Source organism: Gigantopelta aegis, chromosome 7 (assembly GCF_016097555.1).
Source record: "Gigantopelta aegis isolate Gae_Host chromosome 7, Gae_host_genome, whole genome shotgun sequence".
NCBI lineage: Eukaryota > Metazoa > Mollusca > Gastropoda > Neomphalida > Peltospiridae > Gigantopelta > Gigantopelta aegis.
This window is the reverse complement of record NC_054705.1, coordinates 42425630-42443557: the sequence shown is the minus strand read 5'-3', so window position 1 is coordinate 42443557 and position 17928 is coordinate 42425630. Positions and strand designations below refer to the sequence as shown.

Sequence of the window (17928 nt, the reverse complement as noted above, 5' to 3'; positions counted from 1 at the left end):
GTGTTTGTCTTATTTATCTATTCTTCTATTATAATGCCTTGTTTACTTGCGATAGGGATGTTGGCAATCAGGGAACACAATAACAGAGCCGGCTTGACCTGTTAAATGTGTCTAACAGTTTGGATAACGTTTCACATCTGTACAAGAGAATACTTTTTTTGTCTATCAATTGACGAGTTAAATCTTGCAATATATTTGTTGATATCTGTCTGACAATGGATATTTTGCCCTGTAGGCTATTTGAGCAACTGACATCATCGTTCCTGGTGACAATTCACTACCGAATACACTGACCAAGACATTATCGTGTTGCATTGTATTGTGGGTGGTTAGAGAGAGGAGTTTGTTAAATTACTTACCCACAATGGATGAGGTGGCAATGATTGGGGGGGGGGGGACCCGGGGGGGGGGGGGTGTGTGGTCAAAAGTAAAAACGGGACAATGGTTTTGGATCAGACATGATAAAATAGGGTAGGTCATGCAGTTTAAAAAAAAACCTAAATTATTAATTTATTTTTGAAACTTCATTCACCTCTACAGGTAGAGATAAATAATACACTAATAATAAAAAAATATATATTATCCTCATGTACATAAAAAAAGGAGGAAACGGGTCAGCCGGGGTTTTTTTAGGTACTATAGGGGTTGGGTTCCTTGAAACATTGTTTTTCAGCCCTATATAAAGTGTGTTGTAATTGATCAGGAATTTGGGCTAGTGTTTTATTTTGGTGGGCTAGTGGAATTTACAAACCCACTAGCCCTGCAGCTAGTGACTTTTAAAAATATTTGTCAGACCCTGATTAAGCGTTAAATACAAGTTGGGCAGACAACTATTCTGAGCGGCTGTTAAAGCAATACATGTCCCCTACTGGGCACAACAAATTTGTTTATTTCCCAACTTCAAGGGCCATAACTCTGTGACAAATGAGTAAATCGCCACAAAAGTCAAACTTGATTTGTAACAACACATGATAAAGCTACATACGAAATTTTAATACAATATCTTGTGGCATTGTGACCATTTTGATGCGGTACAGTTGAGTGAAATTTGTAATTTCGAGACCCTAAGGTTTGACTTGATCGAAAGGACCATACTTTGAAACTGACATCAATAAAAATGTCACTTAACTGTACATAAATGTCTATAGTGATGTCAAATGAAAATAAAGTCTATTGGAGCACTGCTGATATAATAAACACTGTTTCAAACACACACACCCTCAAAACAAATGGCATCCAATTAGAGTATTGTAAAGATTTAGAGTATTGTAAAGATTAGAGTATTGTAAAGATTAGAGTATTGTAAAGATTTAGAGTATTGTCAAGATTAGAGTATTGTAAAGATTTAGAGTATTGTAAAGATTTAGAGTATAGTAAAGATTAGAGTATTGTAAAGATTTAGAGTATTGTAAAGATTTAGAGTATTGTAAAGATTAGAGTATTGTAAAGATTTAGAGTATAGTAAAGATTAGAGTATTGTAAAGATTTAGAGTATTGTAAAGATTTAGAGTATTGTAAAGATTAGAGTATTGTAAAGATTTAGAGTATTGTAAAGATTTAGAGTATAGTAAAGATTAGAGTATTGTAAAGATTTAGAGTATTGTCAAGATTAGAGTATTGTAAAGATTTAGAGTATTGTAAAGATTAGAGTACTGTAAAGATTAGAGTATTGTAAAGATTAGAGTACTGTAAAGATTAGAGTATTGTAAAGTCGAAAGTACACAGTGTTACTTTCTATGACATAACATTCAATTGAGGTCACTTAAAACGGTTTTTTCCTTAAGCACTTTATTACATTTCTTTTGTATTAAAAAAAACCCCAAAACAAACAAACTGATGAAAAGGACAGCAAAAATCATAAATTTTAAATGTGGATAAGCTGAAAATCAGTATGGAACATGTAATTTACTGTTCATTGTTTTGAATATTGAACCTACAGTGAGGGCAAAAGAATCGATCACCTTTCCTGATCACTCTTTCTTTGGTGCAGGTACATTCAGTGTTCAAGATTAAAACATTTGTGCAGTATCCTAGTTGGATACTATCATTTCAAAATCTGGTATCCCACCTGAGAATTTAGTATCCTACTTAAATGAAATTCATAAATAACATCATAACAAACTTGGACTCAACTGTTACTTAACTTCATCAGTAAATGACGACTTTCATTGTTTCAGCGAAAAATAAAAACGCAGGATTAAAAAACAATAAAGAACAACAACATTATATGGTATCCTGTTGGGATACTGGGTTATTGAAGTCTGGTATCCAAAATTAAATTCTGGTATCCCCGGGATATCGGGATACCGTTAATCTTGAACACTGACATGTCCATTAAATGTGTTCAATGGGAGTGCATGTCACACTGTACCCACTTTGTGAAAATGAGTGCTTTATTTGCTGTTTATTTGATAAGACCCCCAATGGGCGTCTTAGCTGAAACAGGTGGAGATAACTCTATTCCAGATGGCGCGACGATCGACAGGGTCCCAGAAACCTGGTTTGTCTCTGACTGGCTTCAGGTTATAAGCGACCAACTGAGTGGCTTGAAATTACGTATCAGTTTGTTTTAACAGTAAAGTAATATTTTAAATATCAGAATGTGTTTTGTTGCATTTTTCTTAATGTCTATCTAACTGGGAAAAGGACATTAAAAAAAAAAATTGGGATGGCAAAGTTGAGTTTTTATGCGGCAAAGTGTACCCATGCACACGTTTTTATAGTGTCAACACGAACGCATTGAGTATTATACAAAATATATATTTATTACCTTTACTGTTAATGTCTTTTCCACCATATCTAAGTATATAAAATACTAGACCGCCCTGTGTAGTCCTGTATATATATATATATATTAATACTACACACCCACACCATATACCATCGACGTCCCAAACTGCGTTCACCTAACAACAAAAACACGAATACGATATATACGGAAATATTATTCTACATTTTTCACCTACGATACGTGAAACAAAATAGATTTTAATCATTTAACGTAAAAAAAATCAACAATTTGGATGTAAAACAAATCCATTCTAGTAAACAAAAGTGAAACACCCTACAGTAAACAGGAAAAAGTGCGACGTTTCTAACTGCGTCCAGGCGCATACGTTTGCAAAAAGTATCGTAATGCGCATGTGCAGTTCATTATTTTCCATTTTTAAGACAACTACATGAAAAAATATATGTTTCTTAATTATGCACAGTTGCCGAACACTTAATTTATTCAATTTTTTTAAAGGAAAAATTCATTTTGTCAAGCGTTCTGGTTTGGTCCGCGTTTTACCAACACACATCGCTCACACTTGATGTCAATACTGATAGGCATTACGTCTATATTTGCGCATAGTTTGTAAAATATAATTTTTTTAATGAATTGATTCTAAATTAACAAAATTTATATACTCAAAATTATTATGAATATTATTCACTACAATAGAGGCACAAAAATGTAGCATACCTTTTTGCAGATCGAATATAATAATTGAAAACAAATTCTAACAACAGGGGTCCTAAAAATCATAAAAATTTAATTCTTTGGCCTTGTTGATCTGGCACGTGTGAGGTCATGTGACACGCATCGAATGTTAATTCATCTTTCTCCATTTTAAGTCAATTTCTACGAGTCATGTGGACCCCATATCGGTAATTTTAAGGAATAAACAAAAACGACTTAGTCAAATTAATGGTTTTAGGGGTTTGTAAAGTTTTGTATTTAAATACTTACTTTTCTCAACTTTATTGTTTATAAAAATGTTCCTGAACTGTGAAGAAAAACCTTATAAATGAACGACATGCCGATGACAACAAATCGGATGTTGATTGCGCGAACCGTGCACGAGAAAACAAAGTGAAAGGAATTTGAAGCATAACGCAGTTAGGGACGTTGACGATATATAAAAAAAATCCCGGCTTTTCATATATATTTTATTGATTATTATCCACAATATATATATATTTTTTTTATTATTACTGACTTTCCCCCTCATATCTCAGTACACATGTAGACAAACATCAACTGGTACCCATTCACTGCAGTGTATACTATAGACCGTCATGTTCAGAACCGTGCTGTGTGGGAACATCCTGTACAGAGCCGTCATCACTATATATATATTTTTTAATACTCGCATACGCACACGTTAAATATATATTCTTTTTTTCCCCGAGTATTATCCAAAATATACATATATTTTCTTTATATACAAAATATATATTTATTCCCTTTACTGTTATGCGTTTTCCACCATATTTAAGTATATAAAATACTAGACCGCCGTCATCACTATATATTTTTTTTAATACTATTATCCACAATATACATATATTTTCTTTATTATTACTCACCCCGTCCCCCTCCCCATATCTCAGTATCTCGGTACACGTAAAGACAAACATCAACTGGTAACCGTTCACTGCAGCGTATACTATAGACCGTCCTGTGCAGAACTGTGCTGTATAGGAACGTCCTGTACAAAGCCGATACGGTTTTGGTCCCTTATGATCATGGTATAACAAAGAATGACAAAGCAATGAAAAAATATAGCTATTGTCCGAGTTTGTTGGACCCTAACGAGTGACGCGCCACCTGTTTTATTATCTCCCCTGTTCTGAGCTAAGACACCCATTCTGTTAGTACCCATTTAATTACTTTATCGAGGCCTTACAGAGTCCTTCCCAATGTATCATGTTCTGGTTATATCTGTTTGTGTGAAACTTGTTCGTAACCTCTTGGTGTCTCTTCTGATGTTTTTATTAGCAAAGACATGAGCGTGCTCGCAAATTTCATGAAAATCGCCAAATCTTGAACTTAGAATACTCTTGATTTTACAATACTTGACCATTTGTGGGACATACAGATGGACAACAGACAGACAGACAGACAGACTCGTCACCACTCACGGCTCAACGATTGCGACGTGCGGCCATGTCTTGATCTTCTCGATGAGATCAAACGGCGGTTCACCGTACTTTTCCGTGTAGACGAACACCACTCGCGTACTCCACAAACCATTCATAGCGTCGGACAGAATCTGAAACATTCATTCACATGGAAAAATAATAGTACGCAATATCCTCTTATTTATCACAGACTTTAGTATTGGGTCACTAGGAATCTGAAACATTCATTCACAGGGAAGAATAATAGTATGCAATATCTCTTATTTATCATAGACTTTAGTATTGAGTCCCTAGGAATCTGAAACATTCATTTACATGGAAAAATAATAGTACGCAATATCTCTTATTTATCATACAGCTTAGTATTGGGTCCCTAGGAATCTGAAACATTCATTTACAAGGAAAAATAATTGATCTTATTGATCCAGGGAACATTTTATTCAGTAATGCGTCATGATTCGCTACATCAAGTTTCAGAGATTGCTACAAAATTTTAAAACATTAAATAATAATGGCTAATGAATTTTCAGTTAGTTGGTAACTGTTGTTAATCATATTTAAACAAACAAAATATTCTGTTGATCATGGATGCCATAGGGCTACCCTCTTCTGAGGTAACTTTAGTGGTCAGAAAATACATCACCCCTCCCCAGTTTTACTTGACTAGCACCCTCCAGTTACTGGTATCTTCCGATGTCTATCTTTATAAATACAAAATAAAACAGGTCAATTTTTAACCTTCTGACTACTGCAGGTGAGATATCTCGCCCAACATCACGCCACTTGACATACTGTATACTGCATACGGTACATTCCCCAATTCATATTTCCTGCCGTTCTGCACGTGGCACTGGAATCGAAGTGTTCGAAACCATAAAGGTATATGAACACGTTAAAAACCTAGCCAAACTGGAATCGATTTATTAACAGGAAACTGAAGACAACTCAGCTTCCTGTGTCTTTAAATGTAGATTTTTCACAGTAAAATGCCTTGGAATTTTGAGTTGAAAAAGTGGTTTTCGGCAAGTATTTTCGCTTGACAAGAATGGCGGCACGTTGCGGTCATTTTCAGGGATCGATAGCTGATTGTGACAGCTAATTTGATAATAAATTTGATCGTTTAACCAACAATGAAAATCACCAAATATTGGTTCAGTTCAGTTTTTTTTAAACATTCTGGTCAGAAACCTACTGTTATTGGGAATAATGGACGTCAATACTGGACAGCTGGCCACAAATGCCCATATGTAAACAAGAAATATTTTAGATTTTTTTGCCTAATTTTAATCACCATTGACTGATCTAAAATATTATTAAAATTTGAAAAATCCACGAAAATAATACTTACCGATTCAAATATCAACTTTATTTTATATATTTATAAAACATTTAAGTGAATATATGTGAGTAAAAATTATAAACTTGTACACACTTAACATGGTTTTTGTCAAATATTAATCCAGTAGTCTAAAGGTTAGAGTTTAAGGTGTCAAAATCACTTTTTGTCAAAAAACATTTTAATACATCTCAAGCAACAATGTCAATACTATACAACAGAAGAATCTGGCGTTTTTGGGTGTGTTTTTTACCATATTTAAAGAAAAATGCGGAAAATATTGACTGGTTCTAAATGAATTTTGTTCAGTATAGATTTTAAAATGTGCTGAAGTGTCAGTGACCAAAACCAGACATTTATCCAGGATATTTTGCAAGTGTTCCACGTCTGATGGCACTGTGAAAAATAGTGCTAGTAAATCATACTTGGGATATGTTTTCTTCTGGGGAGGGTCCTATGTCTGAACCCACAGAATGCCTGGATAAATCGCTGAAAACATTACTGTCCTCACCTCTCTAACACGTCTCTGAATCAGAACATCATCTGCATTATTTGTCACTGTGGAAGAACCTAGAAAGTAAGCAAAAATATAAATTATCAAGTTATCAAGTGGTTGTTATTATTATTATTATTATTTTGTTTTTCAAAAGGTTTAGTGAACAAAAATGTCTTTACTTTCCAAATGACTAAAATGCAATATTACATCCCGAAAATCTGCCTGGTTTGTTCCAGTTTGTTGCATGTACCAGTAAAAGGTTTTAAATCTTAAGATAAACTCTGGGCAAGCTCATATGATAAAATAACTAATAAGGGTCAATGCAGATGAGCAGTACAAAACATAGTAACATATATATATATATATATGTTATGTAACAAATAACGACTAATGTACCTTTTGAAAGTTCGGCTGGTTTTGATGTCCCCGATGAAAATGCCTTTACTTTTGTTGTGACATCTTTATTTTGAAATCGTGGCGGGACTTCGTATGATCTGGGAGGATTTTTAGAATTATATTTTGCTTTGTTCTGCAAAAACAATTAATGTGTTTTTTTATAAAAATTGTAAGAATGATTGTTTCATTCACGCATTGCTCATACAAAGCAAATTTTACATTACCTATTTTTTTTTAGATGAAAGTTGGTTACCACACAAGATCCAGGAATTTTAATACTCTCCAATGTTTTCCCTAGCTTGTTTCAGCATGGTGCAGCACCATGCCTCAATAGTCCAGCACCATCTTGCCTTAATCAGCATCATGCCGCCCTTAGATTAAACAAGCCTTTTTCACTAATTAATTCTAAAATTGCTTTTATAAAACACTCAGAAATGTATTACAGTGAAACCTCTCAAAACAGGACCCTCTATAAACCAGAATCCCCTCAAAACCGGACATTTTGGTTTTGTTGAATGACACCAATAGAGCACAATGATTTCTGCACTATCAGCGATTGGATGTCAAACACTTGGTAATTTTGACATTTAGCGAGGAAACCAAAGACGTGATAGCACATTCCATAGCCTTTGATATACCCCAATCATGGTGTATTGGCAGGAACAAGAAATATCCCAATGGGCCCACTGACAGGGATTGATTCTAGACCAAAAATGATCAAGTGAGTGCTTTACCACTGGGCTATGTCCAACCCCTGGATGGATGAAAGGATGGATATTTGGAAGAATGAATCAGGCCCTAATCTTGAATGGAAAGAGTAGGAGAGGTGACGTCTCCCTTCCCAGAAGAAAGGGGAGAAGTTAATACAAATAGGGGAAGTGAACATTTATTGGTACATTTCGTAAAAAGTTTTGCCAGTTTCTGGGTTCAATCCGTAAAATTCTGAATGTTAAACTTGGTTCTAATCGTAATATTTCGATATAAAGTACTACTTCTAGGTAATAACATTTAAACAAAACAGTGGTATTTTTCACTAAAAACATCATATTATTAAGCAGTTATGTTAAAACGAAAGTATTAATTAGTATTTTCTGGCGATTAACAAAGCTTGACTGGTCATATCAAACAGCGTGACACGTGTCGATGTACAGTCTGGTGACAAAGTAAAACCACGGACCGACATACTGCGACAAGGTGTCAAGTGAGCTATGACCCTAAACAAGTCGAGGTCTTGACGTCTGTTGTGTGATTTCGTTTTTGAAATTGAATTTGGTCCAGAATATTACAGCGACTTCGACTTCTCACTACTGCTAATAACTCGGTGACTTGAAAAAAAACGCATTTCACCATCAAGATTAGGCCCTGTGAATGGGTGTATACTTTAATGGATGGATGGATGGATGGATGGATGGATGGATAGACTGGGCTCAGTGGCGCAGTGGTTAAGCCATCGAACATACGGCTGGTAGGTACTGGATTCGCAACCCGGTACCAGCTCCCACCCAGAGCGAGTTTTAAAGACTCAATGGGTAGGTGTAAGACCGCTACACCCTCTTCGCTCTCACTAGCCACTAACAACTAACCCACTGTCCTGGATAGAGAGCCCAGATGGCTGAGGTATGTGACCAAGAACGCGTGCTTGAACCTTAATTGGATATAAGCACGAAAATAAGAAAAAATGTAATGAATGGAAGATGAATGGATGGATGGATGGATGGATGGATGATGGATTGATGGATGATGAATGATGGATGGGTAGATGGATGGATGGATAGATACATGGATCTATTAATTAAACCCACAGAAATAAAAACCACGAAAATATCCTATTTGCCAACTGCGAAAAAATTGTAAAAATTAGCAAAAACAATTTACAGTTTCCCAAAACACACTTGCAACCAGTTAGTAATATGTTTAAGACATGTTACATTGTTAATACTAAATGTTTGATCACTAATTTTTAATGTTTTAAATAAAAAATAAGTAGTTATTTTAACTGTTATTATTTATTAACTAATGTATAGACCTTATCCAGGTGTGTATAATAATATCACATGAACCAAAGATGACTCATTGCCACGATTGGCTTTACCTACGTTACTTAGTTTGTTTTACACATTTTGATTGGTTAATGTACAAATGTAAAAGTAAGTTAGTTACAGTAGTTTGTGGTTTATTTAATTATTTTTAAATGATGGAGCTAATAATAATTCTTTATGTTAATATAATTTTCGTGATAAAGTTACAATCTTGAAAATGATTTACAGACAATTAAATTTAGAGGGGGGTGGGTTTAGGACATCACAAACATATAGACAATGATGATGATGATGATGATGATGATGATGAGATGAATGGTGAAGCTGCAGAATTTCTCTTTCAGAATGGGACTACTTGACAGGACCATTCTGTAAAGGGGCGGGGAGGGTGTGTGTTGCACATTACAAAATACTGACTATGATGATGATAATGAAGATGAGATGAATGGTAAAGCTGCAGAATTTCTTTTTCAGTATGGTGGTACTTGAAAGGACCATTCTGTAAGGGACGGGGGACTGCTATCAGTTGAGCTATCTCGGCATACACATAAACTGCAGTATCTGCAGGGTAACCCTCCTTCATTTGAAGTCATACATTTGTAAGACACATCTTAATCACATCTGGGAAGTGCCCATACAACATTAAACATTCCCAATGGAGCCAGTACTGAAATCCCCCACTGCCTCAGGTGAGAGAAAAAAACTGAAAATATGAGTGTTAAGTTCAATCGTTTAACCATTACATCACTAGAGCCAGTTATATAAAGTTACAGTTTGTTTTGTTTAACAACATCACTAGAGCACATTGATTAATTAATCATCGGTAATTGGATGTCAAACATTTCGTAATTCTGACTTGTAGTCATCAGAGGAAATCCGATACATTTTTCCCAATGCAGCAAGAGATTTTTATATACACTTTCCCACAGACAGGAAAGCACATACCGTTGGCTTTGACCAATCATGGCGCACTTGTTGAACGAGAAATCACCCAATTAGTTAAATGGATCCACTGAGGTGGTTCGATCCAGCGATGCAAGCACCTTAAGTGAGCACTTAACTGAGTGAGCTAAATCTTGCCCCAAGTTATATAAATACACCGGGCCCAACAAATGTTCATGGGGACATGAATACAACATTTCTAAGAAGGAAACGGTGATAGATGGTATTACACTGATTACATCACTGTGGCTATATCGTGCACAACCACAGTGGTCTCTCCAGTATTCAGGAAAGGGATGGAGGGAATCGGTAGAGCTAGTTCCACTTATAGGAAGAGATGATACTTATGATATGCAAGGTACAAGTACTTCGAAAATGTCTTGTCAATGGTGATGAACCTGATTACTCTGGTAGTTCAAGACAATGGCATGACTTTTGTTTTTGGATGGCAACCTAAATAAACGAATGGCGGATATTACTATAGCTGCCAATGGATGGCGGGCGTATTGGAAATTAGTCTTAAGAGATGGTGGGCCTGCCATTGCTTATGACATGTAGCGAGACCCCTGAACCAGTCGTGCGGTTAAACGTTCAGGGACCATAACTTTGTTAAAAATTTCCAAAACCCCATGAAGCTCAAACTCTACTTGATAAAGCTACATGCAAAATTTCTGCTAAATATCTTGAAGCATTGCAAAGAAAGATCTGGCAAACTGTGACGAACGAATTATCTCCAGGATCAAGGGAAATAACTCTGTAAACAAAAAAAGGAAATCTCCATGAAACTCAAACTGATCAACCTATACACAAAATTTCAACTCAAAAATTTCACTGCGTATATAAAAAAAAGTCCAGAAAACCACATGCAATCTCGACAGTTGTAATAGTTCCAAAATTCAAGAGCCATAACTCTGTTCAAAATTGGCAAATTCCGAAGATACTGTCACACTACATGAAGAAGCCAAACACAAAATTTTAGCACAACACCTTGACGCACTGCTAAAAAGCAAATCTACAATACAAAATACAGGAAAGTTGTAAGATCTCCTGAGTTCAAGGGCCATAACTCTGTTAAAAATGGGCTAACTCCCATGAAAGTCAAACCCGATCTTTAACTCTACACGAATAAGCAACACACAAAATTTCATCTCATTATTTCGAGGCATTGTGAAAAACAAAAAAGGGTGAATACAAACCAATGCTTGCTGTTGCAGAAATGTTGCATCAAGTGCCTTAAAAATCATTCTATTTGAGTCAGTCACTTTCCGACTTGCACTCGCACTGTCGTGGCGAATGGTCGACGATGAATTGTTCACATTAAATGTAATTTTCATATCCTTAAGCGTCGACCGCTGCTCGTCCCAGTTATCTGATTCATCCTTTCCGCAATCATTGTCGACATTTTCAATGTCTTCCGTCACCCAGATCTCCGCACCAGCATTAGAATGCTGGGACTGTGTAGTGTCCGAAAATGGGGTTCTCTCCATTGGAGTGCTCAGAAGTGGAGGTCTGTCCCTTGGTGTGTTTAAAAGTGGAGTTCTCCCCCGTACAGGATAGCCTCCTCTTGCAGCCAACCCTCTCCCTCTCTTGTGTTCGAATCCGCCGCGTACAGAGGGTGCTGACCACGAAGATACTGGGTGGCGTCCCCGAGAGTGCATGTAGCCACCTCTTCCTCTGAACGGCTTTGTCGGGTGTCGAACCGACGTCAACTAATGCAAAAGAGATTGTTGTAATAAAGACAAATAAATGAAACTAAAGACCTGATCAAAGTTAGAATCACCATCACCACAAGCCACTGAAAATTTGCGAGAATAATAACTTCATTCATCCATCAACCACGTACGTCTAGTTTTGGCATAATCTAGTTTTTGTTCACACAATACATTTAGGACATCATGGACATCCTTAACATCTTCAAGACAGGTTACTGAAAAATTAAATGGGTTCCCTGAAATGGCCTTTGCAAATTTTACCTTTTCAGAGGCCTGGCCCCACCCCCCCAATTTCTTTTTATTATCATTTTTGTTTTTTTAACCTAAGCTCCATTTTCAAGTTTTTATTCCAATAATAAACAAAACTGGTGGGTATAATTTTTATTAAAACTTTAGTACCGTACTTTCTTGGTCCTTTTACAACATTGTATGGCATAATTATGTGGCGAAAACTTTAGTTTCTTTCTTCAAATTATATTGAAATCAGTCATGTAAAAATTTAAGCACCTACAAAATCCTCCATTACCCTGAAAGTCGAATTTTGTTTTACATCCGATTTGGTAAAATGTCTGCCGCTATATTAAAATACTTGGGTGTTTGTGGTCTTTTTGGGTGGGTTTTTTTTTTTAATATCCATCTATGCTGTCATAGTCCAATTGAAATAAAAAATTCATTCCATTTATGCAACTGGCCATGTGGTGTGCATTTTACGGTCGCCCCAGACTAGTGAAAACATCTGAGGGCAGGGTTGAAAATTAACATGAAAACAATGGTCGCCAGCAGGGCCAGCTGAAGAAAATTCTTACTGGCCTTTCTCATTCAAATTTAACCACACAGCCAAAATCAAAACTAGAATGTCCTTTGTTGAATAATAACCATGTGCTCATCGTATATAATCTGTTTGCTTCAAAAGGAAACCGATGAATTGGCATGTAACTTCATTATGAATAAAGTTTAAATTCATATAAAAACATGTTCTTAAGTCTTAAACCCATAACAACTCAAATAACATTTAAAAAAAAAAAAAATCCAGTATAAATAAAAATGTTTCTTTACAAATTATATATTAAATCTCATTTTTAATACAGTGGTGAAGACAAAATGCTAGAACAGCCAAGGTATGCAGGTGGACTTGCACTGTCTTTGAAGAAAACAATAAAATAAGGCAGTAAATTATTATATAAATTAGTCTGGGTGACAGTTCTCTTTTGGCGATGCAAGGTTATTGTAAATGCTACAGTAGTAGACTACTAATAAAATAAATTTGAAAATAAAAATAAATCTGTGACAAAAATAAACGTGTGGGTTTTTTTTTTTTAACCAAAATATACGCTGTACTTAGTTATCATATTACAAAGCATAAAAATGTATTTATTGTTTATTACAGTAATATTTGGATAGTTGTGTCATCATGTAACTTTTGGTGTTACTTTAGATCCGATCTGTTCTTATTTCAGGCAAACCGCTTAAACTTAAACTTAAAACAATACTGACAACTACAATCAATTCACTGACTTTCGGACGAAGCCCTGTAGTGATGGAAAATGTTATTGCTATTTTATATGCGCGCATGCATTCATGTTAATTAAGTTAAAACTACACGATAGATTTTGATTTTGTCCAAAAATAATGTAAGCTAATTAAATATGATTCCTTTTTACCACAACAATGAATAGCGTTTCTTTTTTAACCAGTACCATACTCGCCAGACCCTAAAATCAACGGTCGCCCAACAGACTACCTTTGCAAACTTCTTAGTCGCCCTTAGCCAATAAGGGTCGCCACGGACTACTGCTAATTTTCAACCCTGTGAGGGTAGCCTGTTCTGGTTATGGTTGTTCACTAGACTGGTTTTTGTGCCTAACACTAGATGAATATGATGTGATAGATGATGGTACCAGTCAACTTGCTCGTGATCGCTTGGCCACCTGAACAAGCCACTACTTTCAGAATGAAAAAGGATCTAAATGGAAAGTAACATGTTGGTTTAACTGTACTTATTCTCTTATGTTACCGAGAATGGGTATTGAGACAAGCTCTAGTTATTTCAAGATGGTGTACATGTGTTAACAATTTCAAGACATACGACTGGCTGCTCCTAGGTGATGACCAGGTCACCAATGCCATACAACCAATGAAAAACTACACGATGGAAATCAATTAGACTGTGACGTATAGTTAACCTGATATTCATGTGTCTGTGATGAGTAAATCAGCTACAAATGCAACGGCTGTAAATAACTTTTAGTAAAAAAAGATGTTAAAATTTGCTTAAAACCTGGTTTTTGAGGATATGTAAGAAATAGAATAATACATTCATGTCCGTTAGATACCATTTATCTCACAACTCGTTATTTAAAAACGTATCAAACTTGCTTTCGCTCGTTAGATACATTTTAACCTTCTGAATACTGCAGGCGAGATATCTCGCCCGACGTCACGTCAGTCGACATACTGTACACTGTATACAGTGCATTCCCCAATTCATATTTTTTGCCGTTTTGCACACGACATTCACCAGAAACGGAAATATAATAAAACAAAAAAGATTTTTTTTCAAAATGGTGGCTTTTGTTTTTATTTTTTCAATTGAAAATACCTTTAAATTTTTAGTTCAAAAAGTGGTTTTCGGCAAGTATTTTCGCTTGACAACAATGGCGGCACGTCGCGGTCATTTTCAGGGATCGATAGCTGATTGTGACAGCTAATTTGATAATAAATTTGATCATTTTACCAACAACGAAAATTACCAAATATTGCAATATGAATCATAGTTTGGGTTTAAAAAAAAATTCTGGTCAGAAAACCACTGTTATCGGGAATAATGGACATAAATACTGGACAGCTGGCCACAAATGCCCGTAAGTAAACGCAACTTTTTCGATTTTTTGCCTATTTTTAATCACCATTAGCCGATCTAAAAATAATAAAAATTACAAAAAAGACACGAAAATAATACTTACCGATTCATATATGAACTTTATTTCATGTATTTATAAAACATTTAAGTGAATATATGTGAGTAAAAATTATAAACTTGTACCCACTCAACGTGGTTTTTGTTAAAAATTAATCCAGTAGTCTAAAGGTTAAAAACAACTTGTTGTGAGATAAATGGTATCTAACGGCCACTAATGTATTATTCTCTATAACAACTCACTCTTCGAAGAGGTCCCTTCGTCTTCTTACTCTTCTGTTTGGACACCAGCCTCTGTATGTGAGCGGTCGTCTCATCCGCAACTGCATGGTAAACCGTCTCCCCAAACTTGTTCCTGGAAAACACACAACCAGAAACCTATACAGTAAAGTTTGTTTTGTTTAATGACACCACTAGAGCACATTGACTGTTTAATCATCGGCTATTGGATGTCAAACATTTAATAATTCTGACTTATATAGTCTTAGAGGAAACCCGCTAGTTTTCTATTAGTAGCAAGGGATTTTTTTTATATACACCATAGACAGAATAGCACATACCACAGCCTTTGATATACCAGTTGTGGTGAACTGGCTGGAACGAGAAATAACCCAATAGCCCACCGACGGGGATTGATCCTAAAAACTAATACTGAACAACAAAACAAACACGGATATTTTAACTTTCTTTTTTTCCATGATTCAATTAAAGTGACTGACCCTAGTTTTTAAACACTAAGGCATATTTTTCACTATTAGAGTCATTTATGATCACTGAAATCAAACATTAGTTATATTTTATTGTTTAGATTATCCATTTCCATACATCCGAAGTGTTTCTGGTCATCTTGGTGTTTCTAATACCACAAAATGCATTTTTCAAATTTTTAAAAATGCACATGTGTCTGAGAATAATGATTATGAAGTCGTGTTTTATTCCATTCTTAAGGGTATTTCAACATCAGACTCTTGTTTCACTCTGTTGTATCCAAATTTGTTACAGGTTTGTAAATTAACCAAACTTAGTGTCCATTTTTACAGGCTGAAACTAGAGTCTAGGTGAAAAATATGCCTTAGTGTTTAAAAACTAGGGTGGCGAGACGTAGCCCAGTGGTAAGGCGCTTGCTCGATGCGTGGTCAGTATGGGATCGATGCCCGTCGGTAGGCCCATTGGGCTATTTCTCGTTCCAGCCAGTGCACCACGACTGGTATATCAAAGGCCGTGGTATATACTATCCTATCTGTGGGATGGTGCATATAAAAGATCCCTTGCTAATAATCAAAGAGAGTAGCCCATGAAGTGGCGATAGCGGGTTTCCTCTCTCAATATCTGTGTGGTCCTTAACCATATGTCTGACGCCATATAACTGTAAATAAAATGTGTTGTGTGCGTCATTAAATAAAACATTTCTCTCTCTCTTTCTTCTGTTGTGTATACATATATATTGTAATTTGTTTTATCAGACCACCTTTTTCAAAATAATTAAATTCAAACATTGAAGTATGTTCGAATGAAACAATTTAAAATTTGTTGCCCACCTTCTGATGTGCACAACATCAGGAAGACTCTCTATGAAACTACTCTGCGAGGTGTAGCCAAATTTCTTAAAGGGAAGCAACTCTCCTGTCACGGACCGGTAATCCGCTACAAAAAAAAGAAATCAATTTCACAAGTTGTCATGGAAAGTATTTAATATTTTAACTACCCAGTATCTGGATATCTAAATAATTCTGGGTATATAAAATAATTGTTTTATTGATCATCAGCTTACATTTTCGCCATTTAATACACAGTGAAACCTGTCTGAACCGGATCATGTTGGGGACCTAATATTTATCCGGTTTAGACAGGATCCAGTGTTTAGAGGGTTGCACAGTTATTTCCCTTGACATCGGCATCGAATTTGTAACTGTAAACAAATAAGTCATAGAATTACCAAATGAATTTGACTGTTGGACTAATAATAATGTCGTTATATCCCAATTTTGTTACGTATCTTTCTTGTTTATGAACCAACATTAAAACATAATTAAACATTTCAATGTCATTTAGTTTTTACCACAATTAAGGTTTCCAAATGACAGATAATTCCACACGCCTATGTTTAGCTTATGGTGGCCGAGACATTTTCGTTTTTTGTTAGTAAAATCATGTATGCATATTTCTCACTTGTATCACCAAAATGATATCATTTCTGTTTGTATTTAGTGTATAAAATACAAATTAAGTCAAGTGTGAGTATTTTACTCTAAATTTAGTTGTTTCTTGTATTTTAGTGTGTCAGCATTTCATTATCAAAGCACACTGACCAAAAATCATAGGTGGAAACTGTGTAAGTATCTGAGATTTGTTTGAAGATGAAAAGAATTTGCAATGCACCAGACAGTAGAACTGAAAACAATCGAGCATTAATAACTCTGATGTCTGCTAAGCTGCACCAAGACCGAGGAAATTGGTGACCTGTGACGTAACACTGAATGGTGCACTAGAAAACAATATTTCGGTCAGCATTGTTTTCTAGTAGTCATGTTTTCGTTAAGTTGACTCTTCATTTGTTTACACTACACCGGTTTGTTCAGGTTAATTAATTAAGGATTTTAAATTTCTGAACCAAAAATCAGTCTGGTTTCCAAAATGGACAGGTTAAATACATGGTTTAAATAAGAGAATTTTCAGGATCATGAATTTGGCTGGTTTTGACAGGATTTTGGTATGTTCAGGGTCTGGTTTAGACAGGAGTTTGGTATATTCAGGGTTCGGTTTAGACAGAAGTTTGATATTTTCAGGGTCCGGTTTAGACAGGATTTTTGTATGTTCAGGGTCTGGTTTTGACAGGATTTTTGTATATTCAGGGTCCGGTTTTGACAGAATTTTGGTATGTTCAAGGTCCAGTTTCGACAGGAGTTTGGTATGTTCACGGTCCGGTTTAGACAGGAGTTTGGTATATTCAGGGTCCATTTTAGACAGGAGTTTGGTATATTCAGGGTCCGTTTTAGACAGGATTTTGGTATATTCAAGGTCCGGTTTAGACAGGAGTTTGGTATATTCAGGGTCCGATTTAGACAGGTTTCACTATACTATTTAGTTATTTAAATTACACTGTGCAACTCACACCTGCCTTCTGCTTCATATAATGTACATGTTCCAGGTATAGTATTTATACACAGATATACATTTCTATT

The 17928-nt window shown here is 35.5% G+C and overlaps 1 protein-coding gene across 2 annotated transcripts in view; it reads right to left on the bottom strand.

Moving 5' to 3' along the window:
• Positions 1–17928, bottom strand: part of LOC121377318 (tudor domain-containing protein 7-like) — a 74406-nt gene that overhangs the window by 22800 nt on the left and 33678 nt on the right. Inside the window, exons 3-8 of one of the 2 annotated variants that reach the window (XM_041505259.1) lie at positions 16285–16390; positions 14990–15101; positions 11314–11826; positions 7137–7269; positions 6756–6814; positions 4909–5039 (exon numbers count right to left, since the gene is read on the bottom strand). In XM_041505259.1, coding sequence (XP_041361193.1) covers positions 4909–5039; positions 6756–6814; positions 7137–7269; positions 11314–11826; positions 14990–15101; positions 16285–16390 — 1054 coding nt within the window. The remainder of the gene's footprint in view (positions 1–4908; positions 5040–6755; positions 6815–7136; positions 7270–11313; positions 11827–14989; positions 15102–16284; positions 16391–17928) is intronic. The other variant, XM_041505258.1, reaches the window with a different exon arrangement.